The 26,120-nt window shown below is 34.2% G+C and overlaps 1 protein-coding gene and 1 long non-coding RNA gene across 2 annotated transcripts; one reads left to right on the forward strand and one right to left on the reverse strand.

Annotated features, from left to right (window-relative positions):
* Positions 1 to 296: 296 nt before the first annotated feature.
* On the forward strand, positions 297 to 21,757 carry LOC134270232 (cation-dependent mannose-6-phosphate receptor-like). The gene is made up of 7 exons (XM_062752426.1): positions 297 to 483; positions 12,666 to 12,750; positions 15,002 to 15,141; positions 16,941 to 17,031; positions 17,733 to 17,806; positions 20,492 to 20,618; positions 21,485 to 21,757. Exons 1-7 carry the CDS (start codon positions 353 to 355, stop codon positions 21,542 to 21,544), a joined length of 708 nt encoding a protein of 235 aa, XP_062608410.1. The 5' UTR covers positions 297 to 352; the 3' UTR covers positions 21,545 to 21,757.
* LOC134270233 (uncharacterized) lies at positions 3,935 to 5,486 on the reverse strand. Its single transcript, XR_009992745.1, has 3 exons — positions 5,157 to 5,486; positions 4,506 to 4,568; positions 3,935 to 4,061 (listed from the first exon to the last, which is right to left on the reverse strand). It is a non-coding gene; the product is annotated as an uncharacterized LOC134270233 (long non-coding RNA).
* Positions 21,758 to 26,120: the final 4,363 nt, after the last annotated feature.

Genomic DNA, 26,120 nt, shown 5'->3' on the forward strand with positions numbered 1-26,120 from the left:
TATATCATACTTTGAATGGGGGGACCAAGGGGCGCAGCCCCCGGAAGCTCCTTGATCTTTGTGTATTTTAAGAGTAAAACCAGGCAGAATAACAGTGGTTTGGTTGGTTTTGTACCAAAATGTGGCATTATAAATATTAGTCACATCATACTTTGAAAATTTTAGGGGGGCGTGCGCCCCCCACGCCCCCCCTTAAATCCGCCAGTGCAATCAACTGACTATCTTGGACCCACCCCCTTCTTAAACTGGTAGCCGATAACACGAGAACCAGTTTTTGGGTCACAAGACTATCGTCCTTCTGTGTTTTACTGTTTACTTTAACTTGGCACATGACCTGTTTGTATTCGGTATCATGGAGGTGGATATCATTATTATCTGGTTACTACAGATAACGATGATAGTGCAGGCAGATGTTTGTCAAAAGCTCAGTCCATGCAAGTGTAAAACTGCAGATGGAGTGGTGGATCTGACGGCTTTGCCGAGGTACGTAGTGAAGCGAAAGTAGACCTCTGAGTTTGACATTGGTGTTGCTAAATATCTTCAGCTGTAATCTGAAAGTTATTGATATCCCTGGTGAAGGACTGGTGTTTCTAAAGCTAGAGGACACAAATACGGAAAACATATAATTATAAAATGGAATGCTTGACATACATGACATATGAATGCAAATATCAAATAATTTTTTTTACACAAGAACTGCACAGTAGCTCTTGAATGGTAAAGGTCCATGGCTTATTCTCTTTAAGAGAAGTGCAGGGGGTAGACAACTAGAATTCTGCAGTACTTGCCCTCGGACAGGTTACCATCGTAAAACTACTTGTCCTGCCCAAAAATATGCTTGTCCCACCTTTTTCTCAAATTACATCGAATGGAAGCATTGATATAAAATTATTTCTTGAGCACCAGTAGTGTAACCACAGGCACCTGAAGTATGGATATTATACCCCCCTGTTTTATTGAAAAAAAATGTATGAGTGTATAATACCTCAAAAATATAAAAATTTCCCCATCAAACACATCTATATGTCGTTATACAGTCTAGACGAACTCCAAAAACGACGTTAACGGAAGTGAGAATTTCAGTCCAGAAAAGACTCCAAAAATCGAGTCCACGCATGTGCAGTTATATCAAAAAACGGTGAAAAGTCGTGAAAAGTGGGCTCTTACAAAAAAATGCTTTTGCAAAAAATTGGATTACCTTGCAATAATGTTTACAAGTTCTCAGAAATGATTAATAATAAATGTTTCTAGAGAACGTATTTGTTAGAATTTTGATTTCATGTGCAAATAGTTTTTAATTTCAAGTCAAAGTTGACCAACTTCGAGCTTCAGCCAGACCTCGTACAAGTAGGATACAGAATACAAATTAAACAGTCTTAATCTTATGAAAACATCTCTGTGATTGATAATTTGTTTGCAGTGACTAAGTTAGTCATTTAAAAACTACTTTTACTGATTTTAGAAGTTTTTTTGTTAGTATCAGGGACACTGGCGAATTTTCAGTTGTTCGAATTTCCTCTGTCTTTCATGTCTATCGTGTACGAATGAATTTAGCATGTTTAGAGCAGCAATGAGCAACCACATTGTAAATACATCTTACCATTAATTAAAAAAGTACTGAATTGATGGTTTTAATAATAAATAAAAGTCGATCAGGTGACAGTTTCATGAGAATCCATTCAGTTTCCACATTTCCTCTATTGCTGAAGAGATCGTATTTGTTAGATTTTTTGTTTTATTTGCAAAAAGTTCATGTTTCAAGTTAGATCAATTACAAAGAAAATTAAACGTTTGTGAATTAAATATAATATGCATGATAAAAGGGAAAAATATGTAAAACTGAATAATATATGTTGTAACTGTTAAACATTGACCAAATTTTACCCATTCATAATATTTCGTCGTATAATCCTGTATGAAATCTGAATTGAGAGCGTAAGTTATCACATATGAACAGATATTATCCTGAAAACATTTTTAGCTCACCTGAGCCGAAGGCTCAAGTGAACTTTTCTGATCAAAATTTGTCCGTCGTCTGTCGTTGTCATCGTTGTTGTTGTCGTTGTTGTCGTAAACTTTTCACATTTTCATCTTCTTCTCGAGAACCACTGGGCCGATTTCAACCAAACTTGGCACAAAGTATCCTTGGGTAAAGGGGATTCAAGTTTGTTCAAATGAAGGGCCATGCCCTTTTCCAAGGGGAGATAATCATAAATTTGTTAAAAATTAATGGCATTTTTAAAAAATCTTCTTCTCCAGAACCGATGGGCCAGGAAAGATGAAATTATGTGGAAGCATCCTCAGGTAGTGTAGATTCAAGTTTGTTCAAATCATGACCCCCGGGGCAAGGGTGGGGCCAAAATGGCCGACCCAAGTTTTACATAGGAATATATAGGAAAAATCTTTAAAAATCTTCTTCTCAAGAACCACTAGGACAGGAAAGATGAAACTCATGTGGAATCATTCTCAGGTAGTGTAGATTCAGGTTTGTTCAAATCATGATCCCTGGGGCAAGGGTGGGGCAAAAATGGCCGACCCTAGTTTTACATAGGAATATAACCCTTGCAGAATATTCCTGAGATGTCCTAAGAAATCCTGAGACAATCTCAAGATTTATTCCTCAGATATCTTGAAAAAATCCTAGGATTATTCCTAAGATATCCTGAGATGTTTTTGGAACAGGAATTCCTGGGATTTCCTTGGACAGTCCCAATTCAGGGGTTCTAGAAAAATCCCAGGAATCAAAACACCAAGACTTCCCAGGATATCCCAGGAAAACCCCAACACTTAAAATGTCCTAGGAAATCAGGAATTCCTAGGATTTCCTAGGATATCCTAGCCTCCTAGGACATCTTCTTTTTTTTAAAAATCATACATAGCAACAAAGCAGAATTATAAGATCTCTGAAAAAAATTTAATGAATGTATGCATTATAAAAATTCATGGCCACACAGAAAAAATAATGCATAAAATAATTTTTTAAAAATGCTGATGGTATCTGATACAACAAATTCTTTACAATTTTACTGCTGTAACATTATAGTGCAGTTATGATTCAACATCATGATTTACACACAAGGGGGGAAACAGATTGTCTTATTTTCAAACTATGTTAATACATTCTGAAGCAGCTCTCATAGAATATTTATGATATACAATTGTACAATGACAAATATTAATAATAATAAAAAAAATATTTAAATCAACAACCTAGTGTAGAGAGTAGGGGTGAGGCCCTCAGGGTTCATCACTTCTGAAGAATTCTGTACAATAAAAGATTCAGATACCAAACAGAACTAATTCATAACACCCCCCCCCTAAAAAAAAACAAAAACAGTATGCACCTGGTGGCAACAAAGTTTGAAAAAAAACCCAAAAACATATAGGTCAAAGTCACAAGTTCATTAACCTTGATGTAATTTGAAAGAACTTAATTAGTGGAGTATGGATACTCAATATAAAATCTCTACCTCTTATGGTTCAAAAGTAAAAGATTCAATAAGGCTATATTTTAGCATAACATGTCAGTCAAGGTCATTGGTCTTGGTCTCATTTGAAAGTGGAGTAAGCATACCCAATATGAAGTATCTATATCTCTCATGATTCAAAAGTTATGGCAAAAGGTAAATTGGCAATAGGCAGATAAACAGACAGGCAAAAACAATATGTGCCCCCAAAAGAGGCCTTGACCTCTGACCATTTCACTTCAAAATATATATGGGTAATATTTAATTTATAAACAATATTAAATTTGTATTGATGATTAATCATGTTCTGCAGTGGGATCGTCAAAATGATTTATAATATAAAATGTCATTGCAATGTCTGATGGCTTTTTGGAAATGTAAAGAGAACGAAGTGTTACAGACAAACAGAAAGATAAACAGACCCAAATTAATATCCCCCTGCACCTTGTCAATCCAATATAAGTTGCCCAGCTTTAGTTGGTCACTAATGTATCTTCTTTAACTGTACATTTTTCTTCTTCATCGCCAGTGGCCTAGTTGCAGATCGTGAAGCCTTGTTTGCTTTTTCTTCACTCGACTTTTCACTTGTCTTTGCTAAAATAAAATTTTACTTAATGTATTCCATTGTTTAGTCTAAATATGTAATTATTTCTAAGGGATGAAAATCAAACTTGTAAAATTTAGTAGCCAAAGATGCTACATGTACCAAGCTTTAAGATTCTACCAGTCCATAAAAATATGTGTTTGCCCAAGTAAGATGAACCATTTTTCTCAAAAGATTTATTTTATTCACACTTGCATAAGGAATAAGGTATGTTAATCAATTGCATACATGACGTGATTAACAAATGATGTCATAATAATCTTACTGAATAGCTTTTTTGTAGAAAATAAAATTTTAATTCGCAATAGTTAACCGCTTTACCACAGCTGTCGTATGAAGTCAATTTACTTGGCATTAAAATACTGTGAATTAAACTCTCCATGTGAACAGAACATTAAAATCATACATTAACATTATTTATTTGAACAGCTTACCTTTCTCAGCAATATTCTCCTTGTTGTAATTTGCTTCTTTTCCCTTAGTCCGAGTTAAACAGTCTGCAAAGTTATCAATAAAATTTTTTATAAGACGTGTACATATTTGTTCTTTTGTAATCTAGCTGAAATTAATTTTAATGATGGCTGTCATTGATATTTCTTGCTGATTTTTTTCATTTTTCTGTTCTAAATTTTGTGAATATTATCTTATAAGTTCTACGACATCTGCGTCAGTTTTCCCAACTTAATATAAGTTACAGAGATTGAAATGTACCATAAACTTTCATAGACGACTTTCACATTACAAAAGTTATTCCCCTTTGCAGGGTCAATCCATGGTCAACCGGCGTAAGACACTGTTTCCCCTCTATTACCTTACCAACTTTATGGGTCAGTATCTCAGAAATATAGTATGAATGAATTTGTTCATTACGTTTATAAAGTTGCCCCATATTCTGGCAATACAGTTACAGACCGATATTGTTAGATATAAATGTCTGAAAATAAAAATATTTCCAGGTAACTTACAAAGGACAAAGTGGGAAAAATGAGTGTTACGCTGACAACCGGAGATAACTCTTAGGAATGTGAAATCCGTCTATTCTTTCAAGTTTACAAAAGAAAATTTTAAAAAAGATTACAAGATACCTGAAACTTTCTCTTCATTTGGTAGTCTCAATGGGAGTTTCCAGTCTCATAATCCTTGCCAGGCTTCAAGGTTCTAGCTAGAAGATAACAATGCAATGGAGGCTTTAATTAAGAGTATAATTCCAAAATTTACACCATGTCCAAACATTCAATGCAAATTTAACAGTAACTGATAATAAATATTTGTTTATAAGTCTTCTGCTTACTAAATCTTAACATGTTAAACCTGGAAATATTTCATTGTGTATGTACGTTTGATCTTCATGGACTAGACTGAATTACAGTATGCCCAAAAACCTTTTACACATATTCAAATCGTTTCTTCTGTTTCAATATTGAAATATTATACAACACATCACATGCACTAAACTACTAAACAATATTTGTGTGTTTAAATACATATTAAAGGAACCACTCGCCACTTACCCCACTGGCCTGTGGCCATGGTATCTACACTTCTTCCAACATTCCCTTTACTGCACTCCTAGCGAAACCAAGATTTTTGGGAAAGAGAACATGGTTTATGTGAAGAATTAGAGTCAATCTTGGGCGTAAGTTGAGCATTTCATTACATTTCACCAGTCTCTCTAAACATTGCCGCTCCTTGAACTCCTGTTTTGCGCTTCTCGATGAGGTCTCGCGAGAGGATGATACAGGACGGTGTAAAGTTATTTCGTGCCACACCAAGAAAATGCGGTTTGTTTAATTCTTGAAAATAATTTGTGATTAATGTGAATTTACGGTTTTTTTTTTTACAAAAAGAAAATATATTTTAGCGAATATTTTCTGACAAATTAATATTCAAAGCTGAGTTGACAGTAAAATATATTTTATACATCGGGTACTAATTGATCGAAGATCACTTTTTTGTACCACCTCTCGGAAGTTCGCGAGAGAGAATGCTGCAGATACGGTGTAGGGGTATTTTGTACACCTTTAAGAAATATCCCGACATTTTCCCGAGAATCTTGTTAAAAAAAAACACGTAAGTTATTATTAGTGACAAACGAACCGCATATTAGAAAAATAAAATATAAATATCCTTGATCAACCAATTCTACTAACAAAAAGTGTTACAGAAGAAAATATTTTCGAAGAACCACGATGATACATTTAGGCCAAGAACAATTTGCATGGAAACCGTCCAAACACAAATATGGCGGATCGTGAAGTTGTCACATTGTGCTGTAAACAACGACTTTTCTTCGCATCTACAAGCCTGTCACGATGTCTGTAAGTATCTTATTGCTAAGTGATGAATGAAAATTAGTATATCTGGCAATAAAACCTATAGGGAAAGCGCATTTTTATCGTATTTAATAGTTATGTAACGAATCGAATTTGGTTAAAACCTTTGAAAAGTTTTTTTTTATCTCTGTTTATGTGGATAAAATTTTCAGGAAACTCTATTAGTTTTACTGCGTTTTTTAGATTTTCCTCGTTAAATAAAAGCAATACTCAATATCAAAAACATGAGGAATTATATTCTCAAACTCAATACAACACAATTCTAACCCAACAAAATTTGAAATACCAAGCTTTTTAAGTCAGAAAGTGACGAAAGTATAATGTCACAGACCAAGTCATGCTTCTTGAGTATGCTGTTTATGTAGTATTTAAATTTATGTAGTGTACTCTTCTTTCAATGACTCAATATTTACTTTTCTTTTGTATAGTATCTCTGGCAGTTATGGGTGAATATACAGCAAAATCATACAGATTTTGATGAAGATGTTAAAGATAGTAAAGTCAAAGACAGTTTGATGAACCAAATGACACTGATAAAGAAGAAGATACAAAAAAAAGATACTTCTAGCCAGGCATGTGACTTTGAAGCTGATAGTTTGGTAACCACTTGAGAGATATATAACCTGTATGCAGGTGATGACGGTATATGAGAGCCATTTCTTATAACGTGCTCTGAGGAATATACGTTTTGTGTCGAAATGAAATGCGAAGTGAAAAATTAAATTGACAGATGAAGAAAATTTACCACTCCATCCTTCTGCATGTATGGTCTTCTGAATTCAAAGCCATTTGAAAACCAACTTTAAGTTAAGAGGAACACTTTATTTTCAGTGAAACATTCCGGAAAATATTACTTCTACATAGAAAGAAAAAGTTGTTGATGTTGTATTGCAAGATGGCCAAGTTTGTATGACCAGTGCTTTTGGAAAACTATGCTTGCACTCAGTTTCCCATGAACGAAGCAATCTAAAGATTAAGTGTAGAATTTAATTCTAATGGATAAAAATCAACTCAGAAATGTGTGATTTGAAAATGGTGAAATATTGTTTGTCTGTAAACATTTTTTTCTTTAAAACATATTACATGTATAACTCCTCCCTGACAGCATCAATATTTCAGAAAGTATTTAATTTAAAAAATAGTTCTAGGGTCAGTGTCTTTCTATGTATCAAGTATAATAGGTAATGATTGAAAATTATTCATTTTATGATTTTCTTGATATTATACATTAAAACTTTAAAAGTAATAAAATTTCCTGTCATCCTGTTTTAACATTTATTAACATGTACAAGTTTGTAAAGTTTAATTTGTCTTTTTTACAAAAGTCCCAACATTAAGTCAAAAGTCTTAGGAAATGGAATTATCATAAAAATGATTAACTCCTGGCTTTACAATGAAATGTCCTGGCAAGATTTGGATTTGAAATGTTTAACAAAGAAGTCCTGGGAGATCCTAGGATGTCCTGAAATCAAATCCCAGGATTGTTACTCCTAGGATTTCCTCAAATCAGATTGTGAGGAAATCTTAGGAATTCTTAGGACATCTTAGGAATTCCTGAGAAGCATTTTCAAGTCAGGAATAATTTCTGCAAGGGATAGGAAAAAATTTTTAAAATCTTCTTCTCAAGAACCACTGGGACAGGAAAGATGAAACTCATGTTGAATCATCCTCAGGTAGTGTACATTCAAGTTTGTTCAAATCATGACCCCTGGGGCAAGGGTGGGGCCAAAATGGCCGACCCAAATTTTACATAGGAATATATAGGAAAAATCTTTAAAAATCTTCTTCTCCAGAACCACAGGGCCAGGAAAGTTGAAACTCATGTGGAATCATCCTCAGGTAGTGTACATTCAAGTTTGTTCAAATCATGACGGCCGGGGCAAAGGTGGGGCCAAAATGGCCAACCCAAGTTTTACATAGGAATATAGAGGAAAAATCTTTAAAAATCTTCTTCTCCAGAACCGCTGGGCCAGGAAAGATGAAACTCAAGGGGAATCATCCTCAGGTAGTGTAGATTCAAATTTGTTCAAATCATGACCCCCGGGGCAAGGGTGGGGCCAAAATGGCCGACCCAAGTTTTACATAGTAATATATAGGAAATATCTTTAAAAATCCTTCTGAAGATCCACAGGGCCAGGAAAGATGAAACTCATGTGGAATCATCCTCAGGTAGCGTAGATTCAAGTTTGTTAGCTCACCTGAGCCGAAGGCTCAAGTGAGCTTTTCTGATCACATTTTGTCCGGCGTCTGTCTGTCTGTCTGTCCGTCTGTCTGTAAACTTTTCACATTTTCGACTTCTTCTCAAGAACCCCTGGGCCAATTTCAACCAAACTTGCCACAAAGCATCCTTGGGTGAAGGGGATTCAAGTTTGTTCAAATGAAAGGCAACGCCCTCATTCAAGGGGAGATAATTGGGAATTAATGAAAATTTGGTGGTATGCTTTAAAAATCTTCTTCTCAAGAACCACTGTGCCAGGAAAGTTGAAACTTATGGGGAAACATCCTCAGGTAGTGTAGATTCAAGTTTGTTCAAATCATGACCCCCGGGGGTAGGGCGGGGCCAAAATGGCCGACCAAAGTTTTACATAGAAATATATAGGAAAATTCTTTAAAAATCTTCTTCTCAAGAATGACAAAGCCATAATTCATCATATTTATATGGAAGCATCCTCAGGTAGTGTAGATTCAAGTTTGTTCAAATCATAACCCCCGGGGGTAGAGCAGGGCCACACTGGCCGACCAAAGTTTTACATAGAAATATATAGGAAAATTCTTTAAAAATCTTCTTCTCATGAACAGCCAAGCCATAATTGATCATATTTATATGGAAGCATCCTCAGGTAGTGTAGATTCAAGTTTGTTCAAATCATAACCCCCGGGGGTAGGGCAGGGCCACAATGGCCGACCAAAGTTTAACATAGAAATATATAGGAAAATTCTTTAAGAATCTTCTTCTCAAGAATAGCCAAGCCAGAATTGATCATATTTATGTGGAAGTATCCTCAGGTAGTTTAGATTCAAGTTTGTCCAAATCATGACCCCCGGGGGTAGGGCGGGGCCAAAATGGCCGACCAAAGTTTTACATAGAAATATATAGGAAAATTCTTTAAAAATCTTCTTCTCATGAACAGCCAAGCCATATTTGATCATATTTATATGGAAGCATTCTCAGGTAGTGTAGATTCAAGTTTGTTTAAATCATGACCCCCGGGGGTAGGGCGGGGCCAAAATGGCCGACCAAAGTTTTACATAGAAATATATAGGAAAATTCTTTAAAAATCTTCTTCTCAAGAATAGCCAAGCCATGATTGATCATATTTATAGGGAAGCATCCTCAGATAGTGTAGATTCAAGTTTGTTCAAATCATGACCCCGGGGGGGGGGGGGGGGGGGGGGTAGGATGGGGCCACAATGGCCGACCAAAGGTGCTCAGGTGAGCGATGTGGCCCATGGGCCTCTTGTTCAAATCATGACCCCCGTGGCTACGGTGGGGCCAAAATGGCCGACCCAAGTTTTACATAGGGATATATAGGGAAACCTTTTAAAATCTTCTTTTCAAGTACTTCAAAGCTATGATTAGTGATATTTATATGGAATCATCCTCAGGTAGTGTAGATTCTAGTTTGTTCAAATGATGAACGCCTGGAGGGGGGGAGTAAATTCAAGCCCGATCTGCTCAGGTGAGCGCTGTGGCCCCTGGGCCTCTTGTTAGAATTATAATCTAACAGTTTAAGAACTTTAAGAAATCATTCTTTTAAAATTACCGTAAAAAAAAGTCTTCTCAAACGAACCTGTTAGTGTCTCTGCTCCGTCGCAAAAAATGTGCAATTTTTTTTACATAAAATAAATACGATCTAAGTGTCTTGGAAGTAAAATTTAAGCATCTTTATAGTAGGAAAGGCATAAAATTTAATTTAAGGGGACAATAAATTAAGTTAAGAAATTAATTCTTACCGCTTTTATTAAATCCGATGTCGTATATCCAAAATCACTATTATGCAAGAATACGGAGCAATAAATAAGTCAATAACCACTAAATAATGTAATAAGTGCAATTATTTATTCAATAAAAATTAAAATCCAGTCAGAGTTTACTAAATACAGCCATTATTAAGTCGTATTTGTGGAGAAAGCGAACGACAATCCATCGTTTGTTTACATCGGACGCTATTTTGCTGCAATGCATGACGGAGCCAAAGACTTCACGCCATTTTTGAAGTTCATCTAGACTGGTTATATGCAAGCAGATTGTACTTTTTCTTTTTTTAAAGAATGGCCCTATTCGGTATAATAAAAATACTGTATTTTTATTACATGTATACCGAATAGGGCCATTCTTTAAACGTGAAATTTTACATTTTCGAGGTATTATACACTCTTACATTTTTTTCATTAAAAAAAAGGGGGGGTATTATCCATACTTCAGGTGCCTGTGGTGCAACACTGTCCACTATCACTGAGACCTTGCAAGACGATTTTAGCATAACAGGCTTTGCCCATTACTAGTCAGCCCCCGGGCTGACTAGTTACGTTAGGATGAAACTGCAAGTGCGCTTGCGTTAATCGGAATTGTGGGAAAAAAATTTGCTCAATTTTCTCCAACCAGAGGGCGTGCTTCTTCACGCACACTCATGACCTCGATCTATTTATAGACTGCATTGTTCTTCATTGTTCTCGACTATGAAAATATTTCATTGCTTCTAATAGAAGATAAGTACATTAATTCCCTCAATCACCATTGCAAGCCGGAGATTTAAATTGTGTATTCCTCTGATGCCTGATGCAAGACTCCCTCGATCAATATTCAATACCTTGCATAAGACATGTACGGATTGGAATTCACACAACAATCCACTTGCCACAAAGGTCCCAAAATAGTGAAAAAAAGAATGATCAATTTCTTTTCACTCTAATGATAGAAGTTATAAAACACAAGAAGACCACTGTAAAACAGTAAATTCTCAGAATTTACATGATGATGGACGTGTAAGTCCGCTTGTACACGTAAACCGCGCCCACATTTGAGAAATTGACCACAGTGGAAATGCAATAGCTGAGAGAACTGTGCTGATTTATAGACAGGGTCAATACCCACCCACCCCCCAAATGAAAGGAGAGAGAGAGGGGGAGATGGATTCCAGTATTTTAATCTATAGTTTTGCTATGATGGTAGACATCATCAAAGACATTTTAAGTATACGAACTGCATGTATAAACATATTTTGAATTTCCATTTTAAATTGTTTTCTGTGGCATTCATTATTTTTTTGGAAGCAATTCTTTTCTTTCCTAATAACACTAAAATGGATGCTCAAACAAAGAAATTGAATATAATATACATGCAGTATGCCCCCCCCCCCCTCCACATCATGCATTGCCTCGAAATGCACAACTGAAAACTGTTATTTAATAATATTTAAACAATCTAACACAAAGTCTACCTTCCTTTTTCATTTTCATAGAATTCAACGTGATCTTAGTTGCCATGTTGGCTTTTGTTCATTTACCGCTATGACATGATGAGATGAACTTTCTCTGACGTCTGCGCCGAAGAGAATTTATTGGAGATCATTGCAATGATCACGATGCAGACTAGCTAAAATTTACTCTATGTTTTATTACTGAGTATTTATTGTGTACAGCATTATGTTACAAATAAGAAAACGATTACAAGAATTTGACTTTTCTTACATTGGCATTTATTACATGTAAGGAACACAACATGATGGATAGATCAAATCATAAACCATTACAAAACAAGAAAGAAACTTTCTGTATTCCAGTGGCTGACCCTCAGCTTTTTTAAAAAAGCTAACCTTGTGCAAATTATCCTATGTTTCCCACTTTTGTTGATGCCCTGGCATAGTCTCTTAACTAGGCAGTGGTTCCTTAAATACATGCATTGCATATGGATAGGACTTTTTATGAAAAAGTAAAATCTTGGCATTGATTGCTTAGCATGTTTGTATTAATTTAATCATGAAATCATACTGTCATAAAACAACAATTGCTGTTTTTTTTTTTTTTTTCAAGTCTTAAATGATTAAAATTATTCATGCACTCTCAAATTACTTCCATCCACCTCACACTTCGGGCTCAGTGAATATTGTACGTCTTCTCAAGTGGCTAAATCATATCATACTGACTGACCCCAAAACAATATAATATAGCTGTATATTAGATATGACCTCTTTCATTACAAAATTTGCCTTAAAATTATTATGATACATGCATTACATTTTTATGTCTTTGTTTTTATAGTTCAGCAGTAGTTACTGATGCAAATTATAGTTACACCTTGAGTCTCTGTACTGGAGTAACGTGTGCTGAAAAAAATGGAGTGTCTGTAAGTATATAGCAAGGGCTCTCGAATTCGTTTTGAGCCAAAGACTCAATTAACTGAACAATTCAACATTCTTAATCATTTTTTGTCCATCGTCTGTTTGTCACCTTTAAGATAAAAAAAACAACTGCAGTCATACCTGACAAAAAGCATCCTACATACGGTTACCCGGTAAATTAAATGAACCATGCCCAATGTCAAAGAGAAGTAATCAGAAGTCTCATTTTTGTAGTGTCAGACAAAAGTTTGTTTGAACCACAGGCCTTTTGATGGTTATAATCTGATGTACGAAAATTGGCGATGTACAACAATGTTTTTTTTTCATTTTTAGCTCACCTCAACAAAGTTGGGAGAGCTTATGTAATACCCTCGGCGTCGGTGTCGGCATCCCAGGTTAAGGTTAAGTTTTTTGGAGCAGTTTTCTTTTTAAGTACTTCTATGTCCTATATTGATTATACATGCATGGCAGATGCTTCTAGAGTTTTTCATTGTACCAGTCAAAGTTTCAGATGCTGCAGTTTCAGCAAAGAAATTACCAGGTTAATGTTTTTGGAGCAGGTTAACATTTTTGGTGCAGTTTTTGTTGTAGGTCTCATTTCCAAGGAACTATAAACCCTATGTTGACCAAACTTGCATGGATGATACATCTAAGGATGCACATTACCATGCTTGCTTCGGATGCTGAATATGACGTACATTTTCCGGTTGAGTGAACAGGTTAATGTTTTTGGTGCAGGTCTCATTTCCAAGTAACTATCAGCCTTTGTTGACCAAACTTGCATGGATGATACATCTAAGGATGCACATTACCAGGCTTGCTTCGGATGCTGAATCTGACCTACATTTTACGGCTGAGTGAACAGGTTAAAGTTTTTGGTGCAGGTCTCATTTCCAAGTAACTATAAGCCCTATGTTGACCAAAATTGCATGGATGATACATCTAAGGATGCACATTACCAGGCTTGCTTCGGATGCTGAATCTGTCCTACATTTTCTGGTTGAGTGAACAGGTTAAAGTTTTTGGTGCAGGTTTCATTTCCAAGATGCTGTGAGCCTTATAATTACCTAACTTGCATGGATGGTACATCTTAGGATGCATACTACTAGACGTGCTTTGGATGCTGAATCTGACCTACATTTTCTGGATGAGTGAACAGGTTAAAGCTTTTGGTGCAGGTTTTATTTCCAAGTTACAATGAGCCCTATAATGACTAAACTTGCATGGATGATACATCTTATGATGCATACTGCCAGACTCTCTTTGGATGCTAAATCTGACCTACATTTTTTGGATGAGTGAACAGGTTAAAGTTTTTGATGCAGGATTAATTACCAAGTACCTATGAGCTCTTTAATGACCAAATTTGCATGGATGAAAAATCTAAGGTTGCATTCTACCAGGTTGGCTTTGGATGCTAAATCTGACCTACATTTTTGAGTGAAGATGTTAAATTTTTATGCATGTTTCATTTCTAAGTAACTATTAGCCCTATGTTGTGCAAACTTGCATGGATGATACATCTTAGGATGCACACTAATGAATTTGCTCTGGATGCTTAATTCAACATACATTTTCTAGATAATGGACCAGGTAAAAGTTATGGGTGCAGTTCTATTACCAAGAAACTGTAAGGCTTATATAAACCAAACTTGCCCAAATGATGCATCAAGGAATGAAAATTCTCAAACTTGCTTCAGATGCTGGATTTTAATTACATTTTTGTGATGAAGAACTAGTTTGAAGTTTTTTATATAGGGCTATTCCAAAGTATCAGATCAAAATTGCATAAATTTTGCATTTTTGAATGAACACTTTTTGTTGGGTAATTATGTGACGTTGGCTTCTTAAAGACAACATTCGTTGAGGTGAGCTCTGTAATCTCTGATTACCTATGTTTTTTTTAAGTGAAGGCTTGTGATCCTACTTTACTTCTGTGATTTAATATTTATTCAGAAATATACATATTTAACAATGAAATGCCATTCTTTGTTATTACAGTGTACGTACATGTATCATGGTAATTATATTGCAACAACTACTGTAGAAAAAAAAACATAACCCAAATTAAAGTGGTCATTTATGCAACAACTGCAACATTAATTTCCATACAAGAACCAAAAAAATCATTTTATTGTAAAAATAAACAAATATGAAGAACATGAAGAATGGAAGAACACAGTTTAATTGTAATTGTAAATGAATTGTGTGGTGTTATTGCTTAAAAATAGCAAAAGTGTCTTTTTGGATTGGAAGGTTTGCCAGACAGACAGAAAAAAAACAGTGAATTCCTATGTGAATGGATATATTAGAACTGCAACATTCAGTGGAGACCCTGAGAAAAATCAACTTGTACTGAGTTACACTGGAGCTACTGCTTCTACTTCCGCCTTAAGGTGAAAACATCCTTAAATTTTAGTAGAGTCTGTATCATTTGCAATGTTTTTGAATTATCTCTATATCTTCATATTATCATAATATTATATAATTTCTGAGAGAGCATTTTAAGCATTGCTACAGTTATTTGAACAGTTCCTAATAAGAAACGGATTCGGCGGTGCTACAAATATACGAAGCATTATTTCAAAATCTAAGTTTTTTGTCAAGGTAGTTCAATGACTTGTGGAATTAAATATTGTTTCATAAAAGTTCAGCCTTCTCCCCAAAAAATTTATTTCCCAAGTTAACACAAGTGTCCATTTTACCAGTTACGAATAAGCCGTTGAGTTCCAAATACCCTAGCGGTACCCATTCAATTCAACCTTTTAATTAAAAAATATATGCCCTACACATTATCCATTTACATGCCTGTAAGAAAAGTTAAATTAATTGCTTACCAATAAGTTATTTGCATTTCCAAAGGATAAAGAAAAACTAGGGGAACTACTATATGATTACTATGACAAAGTCCATGTTTTGCTCTGGGATACCCAGAATAAATGTCAGATCAAAAAGTAAAATAAGAGATCACATGTACAATGGCACAATAAAACAAAGAATCTATGAAAGTATCATTAAATCTTATTCAGTGGAATGCAGAAATTGTGGATAAGAGATGGATATACCTTTATTAAAAAGAATGGCAGTATCCATGTAATGCTAAGGGATCCCAAATTATGTGCCAGATCAAAAAAATAAAATAGAAGGTGTACTTGACACTATTTAACAAAGATTCTGTGAAAAACTCATTAAATTCTGAGAAGCCTCATTAAATTTCATTCAGTGGTAGAAGAGGAGTTGTGGATAAGACATAGGTACCCCAAAGTGTATCAGACGGACAGACGTACAGCTAGACAGACGGACTTACAGACGGATGGATGGACAAATATCCCATCACTCTATACTCATTCCCCTTGCTTTTCAAGCGGGGTATAATAAGTCACGTTTACAATGAAGAAAACAATGAAGAATGAATTCATAATAGTGTTTAAAATAAGTATTCGGAACTAGTAAAATGACAACACGAAAATATTCCGATATCTTCCAGTGGTCTAATTATTTATTTTTGACAAGTTTTTAGTATTTGTTAGAGTACATATCAAACTTACTTTTGATACCTGGAATGTTGTTTTATGAAAAATTGGGTCTCTACAGAGGTTTTTATTCAGACTTACGCGTTGTGGTGATTCAGATTTGTTGCATTGTAAAAGTATGTTGATTTTTTGAAGTACGATAACAAAACCGAACTGATGGCAAAAAATCAAAACTTTGCATAATTCAAACACTCATAAATAATTCTTCTTACCATAGGTATCAATTTATTTTTACACCTTTGAATGTATTAATTATCAGCTCTCAAATTAAGAATTATTTGAATCTGGTTAAAATTCGGAACTGGCCAAACGACTGTATGACAATAAATATCAAATATTGCTATACATGTATGTACATTGACATTTTTAAAGTATCATCCTTAGTCACAAGAAAAAAATGATACCACTTGTGTGAATCAAAAGTTAAACACATCAAGCAAATAAAAGTTGAAAACTACTTGTAAATAGGCATACACCATAGTAGTTATCCCATCTCCAATATCAGCTATGGGATTATAGTTAAAACCATTTCATTTTGCATAATGTCACTTGGAGGGTACATGCATTATATAATGTTTTCCAAACATTTTATGTTTTGTTTAGGCCCTTGGATCTCTCTTAATATGTATACATTTTAATATAATTTTCTTCATGTTTTGCAGAAATAGTACTATTTTATTAATCTGTGATGAAGATGCCTCAAATGATGTGTTTTCTCTGCTAAAAGTAACACCCCAAGGTCAAGTTAGTTATGTAAGTTTCCAGTTACTATGTAAGTTTCCAGTTACTTTATTGTCAAGTTAGACCCTCAAGTTAGTTATGTAAGTTTCCAGCTACTTGTCAAGTGTATAGTTACGTAAGTTTCCAGTTACTTGTCAAGATAGTTATGTATGTTTCCAGTTACTTGTCAAGATAGTTACATAGTTTCCAGTTTCTTGACAAGTTATATAGTTATATATGTAAGTTTCCAGTTACTCGTCATTACAAGTGAATTCATTTTTATTCAAATTATCAGATGGCATGAATTTTAACCAATACTTGTCGATGTTAACAAAAAATTTTAAAAAGAAAGTACATGAAGTATAAAGAAATGTAAATTGAAATTTTTGATCACCTAAAGAACTCTACCTATTTTCTTCTCATCCCATTCAGTTGTGTCTATATTACATTGGTTACTTTTGAGCATTTCAAGTTTATAGTTCTCTGAAAAAAAAAAGAACCAATATTTCTGCTTTTGATTTCTTTCATGTATTGGCAATTTATACTAAAAAAAAACAATAGCACGTATTGTATTTCCAATTGAGTACTCACACACATGAGCAACAGGCATATACACATCCTTCAAAGTAAAAAACAACAAACACTTTCTTCTTTGAAGTTCAAATAAATGCTTTTTTGAAATGTTTAGATGATGCTGATCAGTTTATAATTGTACATTTTATCATTTATTACAGAGTTTCAAGTTAGTGAGTAAACATGCCTGTATTATAAAAAAACAACTTAGTGCAGGATCAGTCTTACTCATTTTGTAAGTATTAATTCATTTCCATTACTCCTTGTTAGGTCACCTGAGTAAACTCAGGTGACCTATTGCTATCTGTTTTCGTCTGTCGTCGTGCGTTAACATTTGAACATTTTTAGCTTCTTCTCTGAAACCACTGAACCAATTTCAACCAAATTTATCATATATCATTTATGGGTGAAGGGGAACAAAAATTGTGAATTTCATGGTCCCTGCCCCCCTGGGGCCTGGGGGGTGGGGCAAAAACCACTAAAATTAGTGCAATTTTTAAAAATCTTCTTCTTTACTCCTGGATATCAAGCAGTTAAACTGTTGGTATGATTGTAATCAGCATTGAGTCCTCTACCAAAATTGTGAAATTCATGGCCCCAGGGTCAGGGGTTCTAGTGCTAAGACGGGGCTAAACAGGTTATATAGTGAAAATGCATAATTTCTTTGAAATTCTTCTTTTCTGTTTGTGGGCATTAAATAAACTAACCAAGTGCATAGGTAAGTTGAAAATGACCACCTTTTCCAAAATTGTGAATTTCATGGCCCCAGGGTCAGGGGTTCTAGTGGTAGGGCGGGGATATATAGATTATTTAGTAAAAAATGAATTATTTCTTTGAAAATCTTCTTCTTTGCTCCTGAGTATTACATAAACTAATCAAGTACATAGTTATTTTGAATAAGGCTACCTCTTCCAAAATTGTGAATTTCAGGGCCCCTGGGTTGGGGGTTCTGGTGTTAGGGCGGGGCTTTATTGAATATATAGTGAAAATGCATAATTTCTTTGAAATTTCTTCTTTTCTGTTTGTGGGCATTAAATAAACTAACAAAGTGCATAGTTATGTTGAATAAGCCTCTTCTCAAATTATGAATTTCATGGCCCCAGGGTCAGGGGTTCTAGTGGTAGGGCGGGTCTATATAGATTATATAGTGAAAATGCAAAAATTCTTTGAAATTCTTCTTCTCTGTTCATGGGCATTATATAAACTAACCAAGTGCATGGCTATGTTGAATATGGCTGCCTTTTCCAAAATTGTGAATTTCATGGCCCCAGGGTCAGGGGTTCTAGTGGTAGGGCGGGGCTATATAGATTATATAGTAAAAAATGAATTATTTCTTTGAAAATCTTCTTCTTTGCTCCTGAGTATTAAATAAACCAACCAAGTACATAGTTATGTTGAATAAGGCTACCTCTTCCAAAATTGTGAATTTCAGGGCCCCTGGGTTGGGGGTTCTGGTGTTAGGGTGGGGCTTTATTGAATATATAGTGAAAATGCATAAATTCTTTAAAACTCTTCTTTTCTGCACCTGAGTAATTAACCAATGAACTATGTACATAGTTATGAGGAAGAAGGATGCCTCTTTGAGATTTTTGAATTTCTGGGTCCCTGGGTTAGAGATTCTTGTGTTTGGGAGAGGGGGGTGAGGGTGGCTGTAATGTTTGTATAGTGAAAATGCTTGAATTCTTTGAAAATCTTTTCCTTTGTTATTGGGTATAATGCCAATGATCTAAGTACATATTTATGAAAAAAAACCTGCTTCTTCCAAAAATGGTTAATTTCCTGTCCCCTGGGACAGTTACTATGGGGGGGGGGTAACATAGTCTGAAATAATTTAATGCTTTGAAGTCTGCACTTTGGTATTAATCAACAGCATGATGAAATAAAAATTTTTTAAAATTCCAAAATTTTGAAAGATTTGGCCCCAAGGTCAGTGGTTGCTGTGGGATGGGGAGCTCAACTGTGGGCCCACCCTAACAGAAGAGGCCCTGACCCAGGGGCCCTTAAATTCACTATAAGTTAAAATGCATTTTCTCTTTGTTACTCTGATCTACCTCTGGGTTTTAAGTAACCAAAATAAGCATGCTGAGTGTATAATTATGATAAGCAATGGTGCCTCTTTCTAAATTGTGAATTTCATGGCCTTTAGTTTAAAACATGAATCAAATTCAATTGTTGGAAAGTTGTCGCATGATACTCAAGTGACCTATAAGGCCCGTGGGCCTCTTGTTGTGAAAAACTAAGGTGTTAGAAAGCATTTTTAGTTCCCTGTCCATATAAGCATATTAACTCTTGATAAACATGAACTTCAGTCAATTTCATGACCATGCAATTTAAAGAGCTGTCCTGACATGACTTGATTACATTTCCTGATAAATAAATCCCCATTACAAAGGAGAGGGTTGTACCGTTTTACCATTGTGTATCTGTCTGTCTGTCCTCCTGTTACAAATTTTCATATTAAGTTTTCCAAGTTGCTTCTCTTTCTAAATCAAATGCTTCAAATTTTATAGCACACTATTTCTGTATGCATGCTGTATGGTGGGATTCAATTGTGGGCACTGAGCCTCTAGGTTGTTTAATCAAGTGAACTTATTTTATTTTCATCCCTTTAACTCCATCCTTACATATTCTATTTAATAGAGGTATTTTTTAATATTAAAAAAAAAAACAGCCTGCTCTTTGCATGGGTTTTGAGATTTTGAACAAGTGACAGTCACCACACAAAAGCTTCAGTTATGATTTAATTAAGCAATATATCCTAGTCTTTGCCTTATATAAACAACTTGATCATAAAAAGTTTATTGTTTCAGTGTTAACTAACAGGAAAATCTGTATATATTGTCTATTGTTTAATAAAATGTTTGATGCATGGATAAATCTTTTAGACATCAATACTTTACTTGTTTTATTGTTTTAACAGATTTTTCGTATTTGTGTTGGTTTATCTAATTGGTGGAATTTTATTCCTACGATTTTATCGAGGGGCCAGTGGCAAAGAAATGATTCCAAATTTTGAATTCTGGAAAGATTTTCCTTTCCTTGTAAAGGTAAGAAATATATTTCTATGTCTGGTATGTACATGAAATATTTCATCCTTCCTACTTGATGCCTTGTTAGCACAGTGGTACAAATATTGGTGGCCTCCAAAGAGTTATTTATTATCTCACTCACTCTTAGAATAAGCCCTATCATAAATTCACTCACTTCGTCTATGGCAAATATCATATATCCGATTTTTTTTCATACATTGGAAATTTTTTGAAAAAGAGGTAGACTTGTACAGTTTTCATTTTGCATAAGTTATTTTTACAATTGAAATGTTTGTCATGTTATAGCTGACATAATTTCTGCATGTTTCATATTTTGCAAATTAAAAATGATCGCAGAAAAAACAAAAAATAGATCATAGCGAAAGAAAAATCGGATATCCAGTAGAATGGAGGCAAAATTTCCCTGTATATATAGATCTTCTCTGCCAAGAACTGGGGCCTGTTTTACAAAAGAACTTACGACTAAGACCAAAATTTAATTATGCTCATAATTTTCTCATTTACATTGATTTGAATATTGTTTTAATCTTTCGTTAAAAGATTTAACAAGACTTTTTCATGATAGCAATTTCAAACAGAATCATTCATTTTACCAAATTCTAAGATCAACTTAATTTTTTGGTCTAATTCGTAAGTTCTTTTGTACAACGGGCCCCTTTAGAGTAGACATAGGATCAGAAACCCTTGGCTAGCGAAGATGCCCTGTATAGTACATTTTTAAGTGCTATTTGAGATGTATTATAAAGCAGTTAGTAATAGGTATATTCAGGTTCATCTCATAATTTGTTAATGAAGAACATGGAGATTTATTATTTGTTAATAATGTGGCATCTCTTTATTCTCTTATGTCTATTCCATAACAGGATGGTATGACGTTTACGTTCCGCGGGTGTAAAACAGACACTACGTATACCCAGATATAAAGATCAGAATGCTTCCAATCATCTTTAGCGTGTACTGTCACTGCCAAAGTTTAGGTTGAACAAAGAAGAAATTCATATCTTTAGTTAGTATTTAATTTTTTACAAAATTTACTTATTTGGTTGTATGAAGTAAATGAAACTTCCACATGTATTGTTAAAATTTATTCTTAAGAAAGGACTTTTAATTAGAATTTAAAGGGCAATATTATGTTATGCAAGTGAAATATATCAAACTTCTTTATTTTCCATAGTTACCATCATGTTTGAAGATCTTTTTATTTATGATTTGTTTTCTTTTATATAAAATTTTTCAAATTATGATCTGAAATTGTGTCATATTGACCTTGCACTTATGGATGAAAAAACTGTGAGTATAAAAGCTAGAATATTCTTGTTAAATACTGTTTGTTTTTGGAATTAGTTTGAAGATGAATTCTCAACTATGATAATATGATGGAAAGTTCTGTATGTCAACATGGTCAATGTACCGTTACTGAATTGTTTTGCACATGTTTGAAAAGAAGCAAATTGTATTTTATCATCTTTCATGTTTCGTGTACATGCTACATTAATACTTGATTTATACTTGTTACATTCAATTAAAGACTCAAACTTGAGTTAATCTATCCCTGTGCTAAATTTCTCAATCCTCTAATGAATGTTCATTTAAGCGACCAGTTTTTTAAAATGTCTTTGTATCAGATTTAGGCTCATATACTTCGTAGTTTTTTGGTGTCATTGTTGCAATAATTCCCCATTTTCAAAAGGTGAGTTATTTCCTCTGAAGGGAACTCTTTTACTGTGTTTAATACGCATGCGCTACAAATAAAGTCACTTCCGCGGACGTTCTTGATGTAAACATGTTCATGGTGTAATGCCTCTGTCATATGGAAAAATGTTATTGTGTTTGTGAATAAAAGGAAATCTTAACTGATTCGTATTTTTTTTAAATTGCCCACTCATTGTCTCTTTCTGGATTTGTATTAATCTGTATAGTAGTATGATAAGGCGCTGTGTGAGCCCCCCCCCCTCTTACAAAAAACAGAAAAGAAACAAATTACTGATAAAATGCTGATGCATATTCGAATAGGCCTATTTAAAAAAAATAAATAAATAAAAAAAATAAATAAAATAAAAAACAAATTTTCGGTAGTGGATGTTCTGCAGACTGATCATCACTATTTACAAAATGTGCAGAACAAATGTAAGAATTTTTAGTTTTTACGAATTAATCTAGCATGCTGCAGCCATATTTTCTTCTCTGCATCTCTAGGAATTTTTTGGAGACTGATGACATGTCCATCTACAGTTTTAATTACCCCTGAAATTGTTGCATATACAGCAGTAGTTCGTCTTCCGCGACCGATACCAAGAAACTGCGTTTTTGCTCGATTGTATGTCATAAAATAGAACTTTTACTTACAAGAACACATTTGGTGTATTTCATTTGAATTAACCAGATTTTTTATTTGTAAAATAATTGATTCACTGCATGCATAGTATTAAAAACTTTGAATGGAATTCTAAATGAATAATTTAATCTCATGTGCTCATGTAACGAAGAAAGACTAATTAAAATAGCATCGACCTGAATTAGTGTTACATATGTTATTTATGCAGGTTTTATATAGTAAATCACACTTGTAGCTAAATATTAATTTTAAATGTCATTTATTATATCTGTCAGTGATAAGTTAAAACACATTGAATGAAAATTAATTTGGTACAAGTCAATCTAATTAAAATTAGATATTAGATCTGCTCGCATACTAGCTTCTAACAGCATCCCATTGAGGGTCATGTCAGAGGTCAAATTCTATCAACCAATCAAATCATCGCCTTCAAAATCATGGTACATGTATATTGTCGAAGCGAAAAAGTCTAGAGCTGTTCCTAATTTGACCTCTGACATGACCCTCTATGGGATGTTGTTAAATGTTAGTATAGCGAGTATGCAAGCACATCTAACATCTAATTTTAATTAGATTAATTGGGTATAAATGTGAATTTGTACTTAGCATATTTGTGTTTAACTGTAATTTTATATCCTGAGATAAAGATATTACCATGTGGAGATCTGAGTGTGTGCTTATTTAAATCTGGTACTTTGTAAGCAATGTCTTGTGTATTTTACTGTTGATTGTTACATTGTATTATGTTTGAGTCATTGATGGCCTAAAAGATTATCATTGTAAACTTGAGAAAAAAAGTTATCTCTCCATCTTTAAAGTGATGAATTACAGTGTTTTAGAATAAGACAGATTTATGTGCCCTATACATTTTTTTGTGCAAAGATAATGCACTGTCTAAGTTTTTGTATATTTAATTTCATATTTTGTGTCAACTACAGTGTTTTAGAATAAGACAGATTTATGTGCTGTATACATTTTTTGTGCAAAGATAATGTCTAAATTTTTGTGTATTTAATTTCATATTTTGTGAATCGATGATTTACATTTATACTTGAAGAAATTTATTACAAAGTAATGCCACGAAAATCTGTACATGTAAGATAACTAAATTTTTGTGCAACCTTTTTCAAAGCACCTTTTTCAAAGCATTTTTCAAACACAGTGGACCATGTACAGTGCACTTAGTCAATATGTACAAAATGCACCTTCATTGCAAAGGATGGGAATAAATCAAAAGTTAAACATCGCCATTGCTTTAGGTTTCTATGTGTTACATGAATATAGAACATGTATTCTATGAAATGAAAATTGATACATGTACTTTCACTTTAATTTTTGTTGCTTGATGTCGTGATACATTAAAGATTATTAATTTTATACAATTCAGCCATTAAAAAAATATTTTCTTATTTTGTGTGGATATTTTTAGCTCTTCTGAGCCAAAGGCTCAAAGAGCTAATGCTATGGCCATTTGTTCGGTGTGCGTCAACTTTTTAGAATATGGGCCATAACTGAAGAACCCCTTGGCCAATCAGTTCCAATTTTGTCACAGGGTATCCTTGGCCCAAGGGCTACCATTTATACTAAAATAAGGGTTGGGACCCTTAAACAAGGGGAGATAATTAGAAAAACAAAACCAAAAGTACTGGTTGCTAAAAAATCTTCTTCTCCATAACCACCAGGTAGATTTTCACCAAACTTACATACAAGGATCAGGATATGTCGAAGATTAAAATTTGCATGGGGAATTACCCTGGGGCAAAGGGCGTGGTCTCAAGGTCACTTCAAAGTTGACCTAAATTTACAATTAATAAAAACATGTATATTTTGCTTACTATAAGGACTAGGATCATCAAATCTTGTAAGTTGATGCACCTTAGGACTTCACATCATGTTAACTCAAAAGTAGGTCACGGTGACCTACTTTTTAAATGTTGTGGGGATTTGTTTTCAAATTGATTTGAAGGCATATTTTGGACACTTTAAGGCCTATGAATATCAAATTTTGTCAGTTGATGCATCTTGGGTCTTCGAACAATGTCAACTTAAAAGTAGGTCACCGTGACCTACTCTTTTAACTTTATGACTTATCCTTTTAAAAACATTAAATCCCATTATTTCAGACACTGGGAGGTTTAGAGTCATCAAATCTTGTACTTTGATGCATCTTGGGACCTTAAAACATATTTATGAAAAAGTAGGTCACTGTGACCTACTATTTGAATTTTGCCGATGTTTGTTTTCAAATTGTTTAAAACACATATTTTGATTACCTTCAGACCTATGATCATCAAACTTGGTCAGTAGATGCATCTTAGGTCTTTGAAAAATGTCGGCCAAAATGTGGGTCATGATGACCTACTTTTGACATTTTATGGCTATATTTAAGTATCTTAGGTATTTATTGGCTTAGAATAATCAAACTTTGTGAGTGGATGCATATTTGGTTTTCGGAGAGTGACAACCAAAAAGTAGGTCACGGTGACCTACTTTTGACATTTTATGGCTTTATTTAAGTATCTCTGGTACTTATTGGCTTAGAATCATCAAACTTTGTGAGTTGATGCATCTTGGGTTTTCAAAGAGTGACGACCAAAAAGTAGGTCATGGTGACCTACTTTTGACATTTTATGGCTTTATTTAAGTATCTCCGGTACTTATTGGCTTAGAATCATCAAACTTAGTGAGTTGATGCATCTTGGGTTTTCGGAGAGTGATGACCAAAAAGTAGGTCATGGTGACCTACTTTTGACATTTTGTGGCTATAATTAAGTATCTCTAGTACTTTTTGACCTAAAATCATCAAACTTTGTCAGTTGATGCATCTTGGGTTTTCGGAGATTGTCGACCAAAAAGTAGGTCACAGTGACCTACTTTTGAATATCTCAGGTACGTATTAGCTTAGAATCATCAAACATTGTCAGTTTAGGTACCTTGGGTTTTCGGAGAACGTTGACCAAAAAGTAGGTCACTGTGACGTACTTTTAACATTTTATGGCTATTAATTTACTTATATCTGGTACTTATTGGCTCAGAATCATCAAACTTTGTCAGTTGAGGCATCTTTCGGTTTCATTGAATGTCCAACAAAAAGTAGGTCACGGTGACCTACTTTTGAATATCTCAGGTGCTTATTGGCTTAGAATCATAAAATTTTGTCAGTT

The sequence above is a fragment of the Saccostrea cucullata genome, unplaced genomic scaffold (assembly GCF_032062105.1).
Source record: "Saccostrea cucullata isolate Sc308-1 unplaced genomic scaffold, CSIRO_AGI_Scuc_v1 ctg49, whole genome shotgun sequence".
NCBI lineage: Eukaryota > Metazoa > Mollusca > Bivalvia > Ostreida > Ostreidae > Saccostrea > Saccostrea cuccullata.

Coding starts and splice junctions, on each gene's coding strand:
- LOC134270232 (XM_062752426.1), top strand. CDS start 353: ATGGAGGTGGATATCATTATTATCTGGTTACTACAGATAACGATGATA. Junction 15,142..16,940: donor GCTTCTACTTCCGCCTTAAG/GTGAAAACATCC, acceptor CATGTTTTGCAG/AAATAGTACTATTTTATTAA. Junction 20,619..21,484: donor ATTTTCCTTTCCTTGTAAAG/GTAAGAAATATA, acceptor ATTCCATAACAG/GATGGTATGACGTTTACGTT.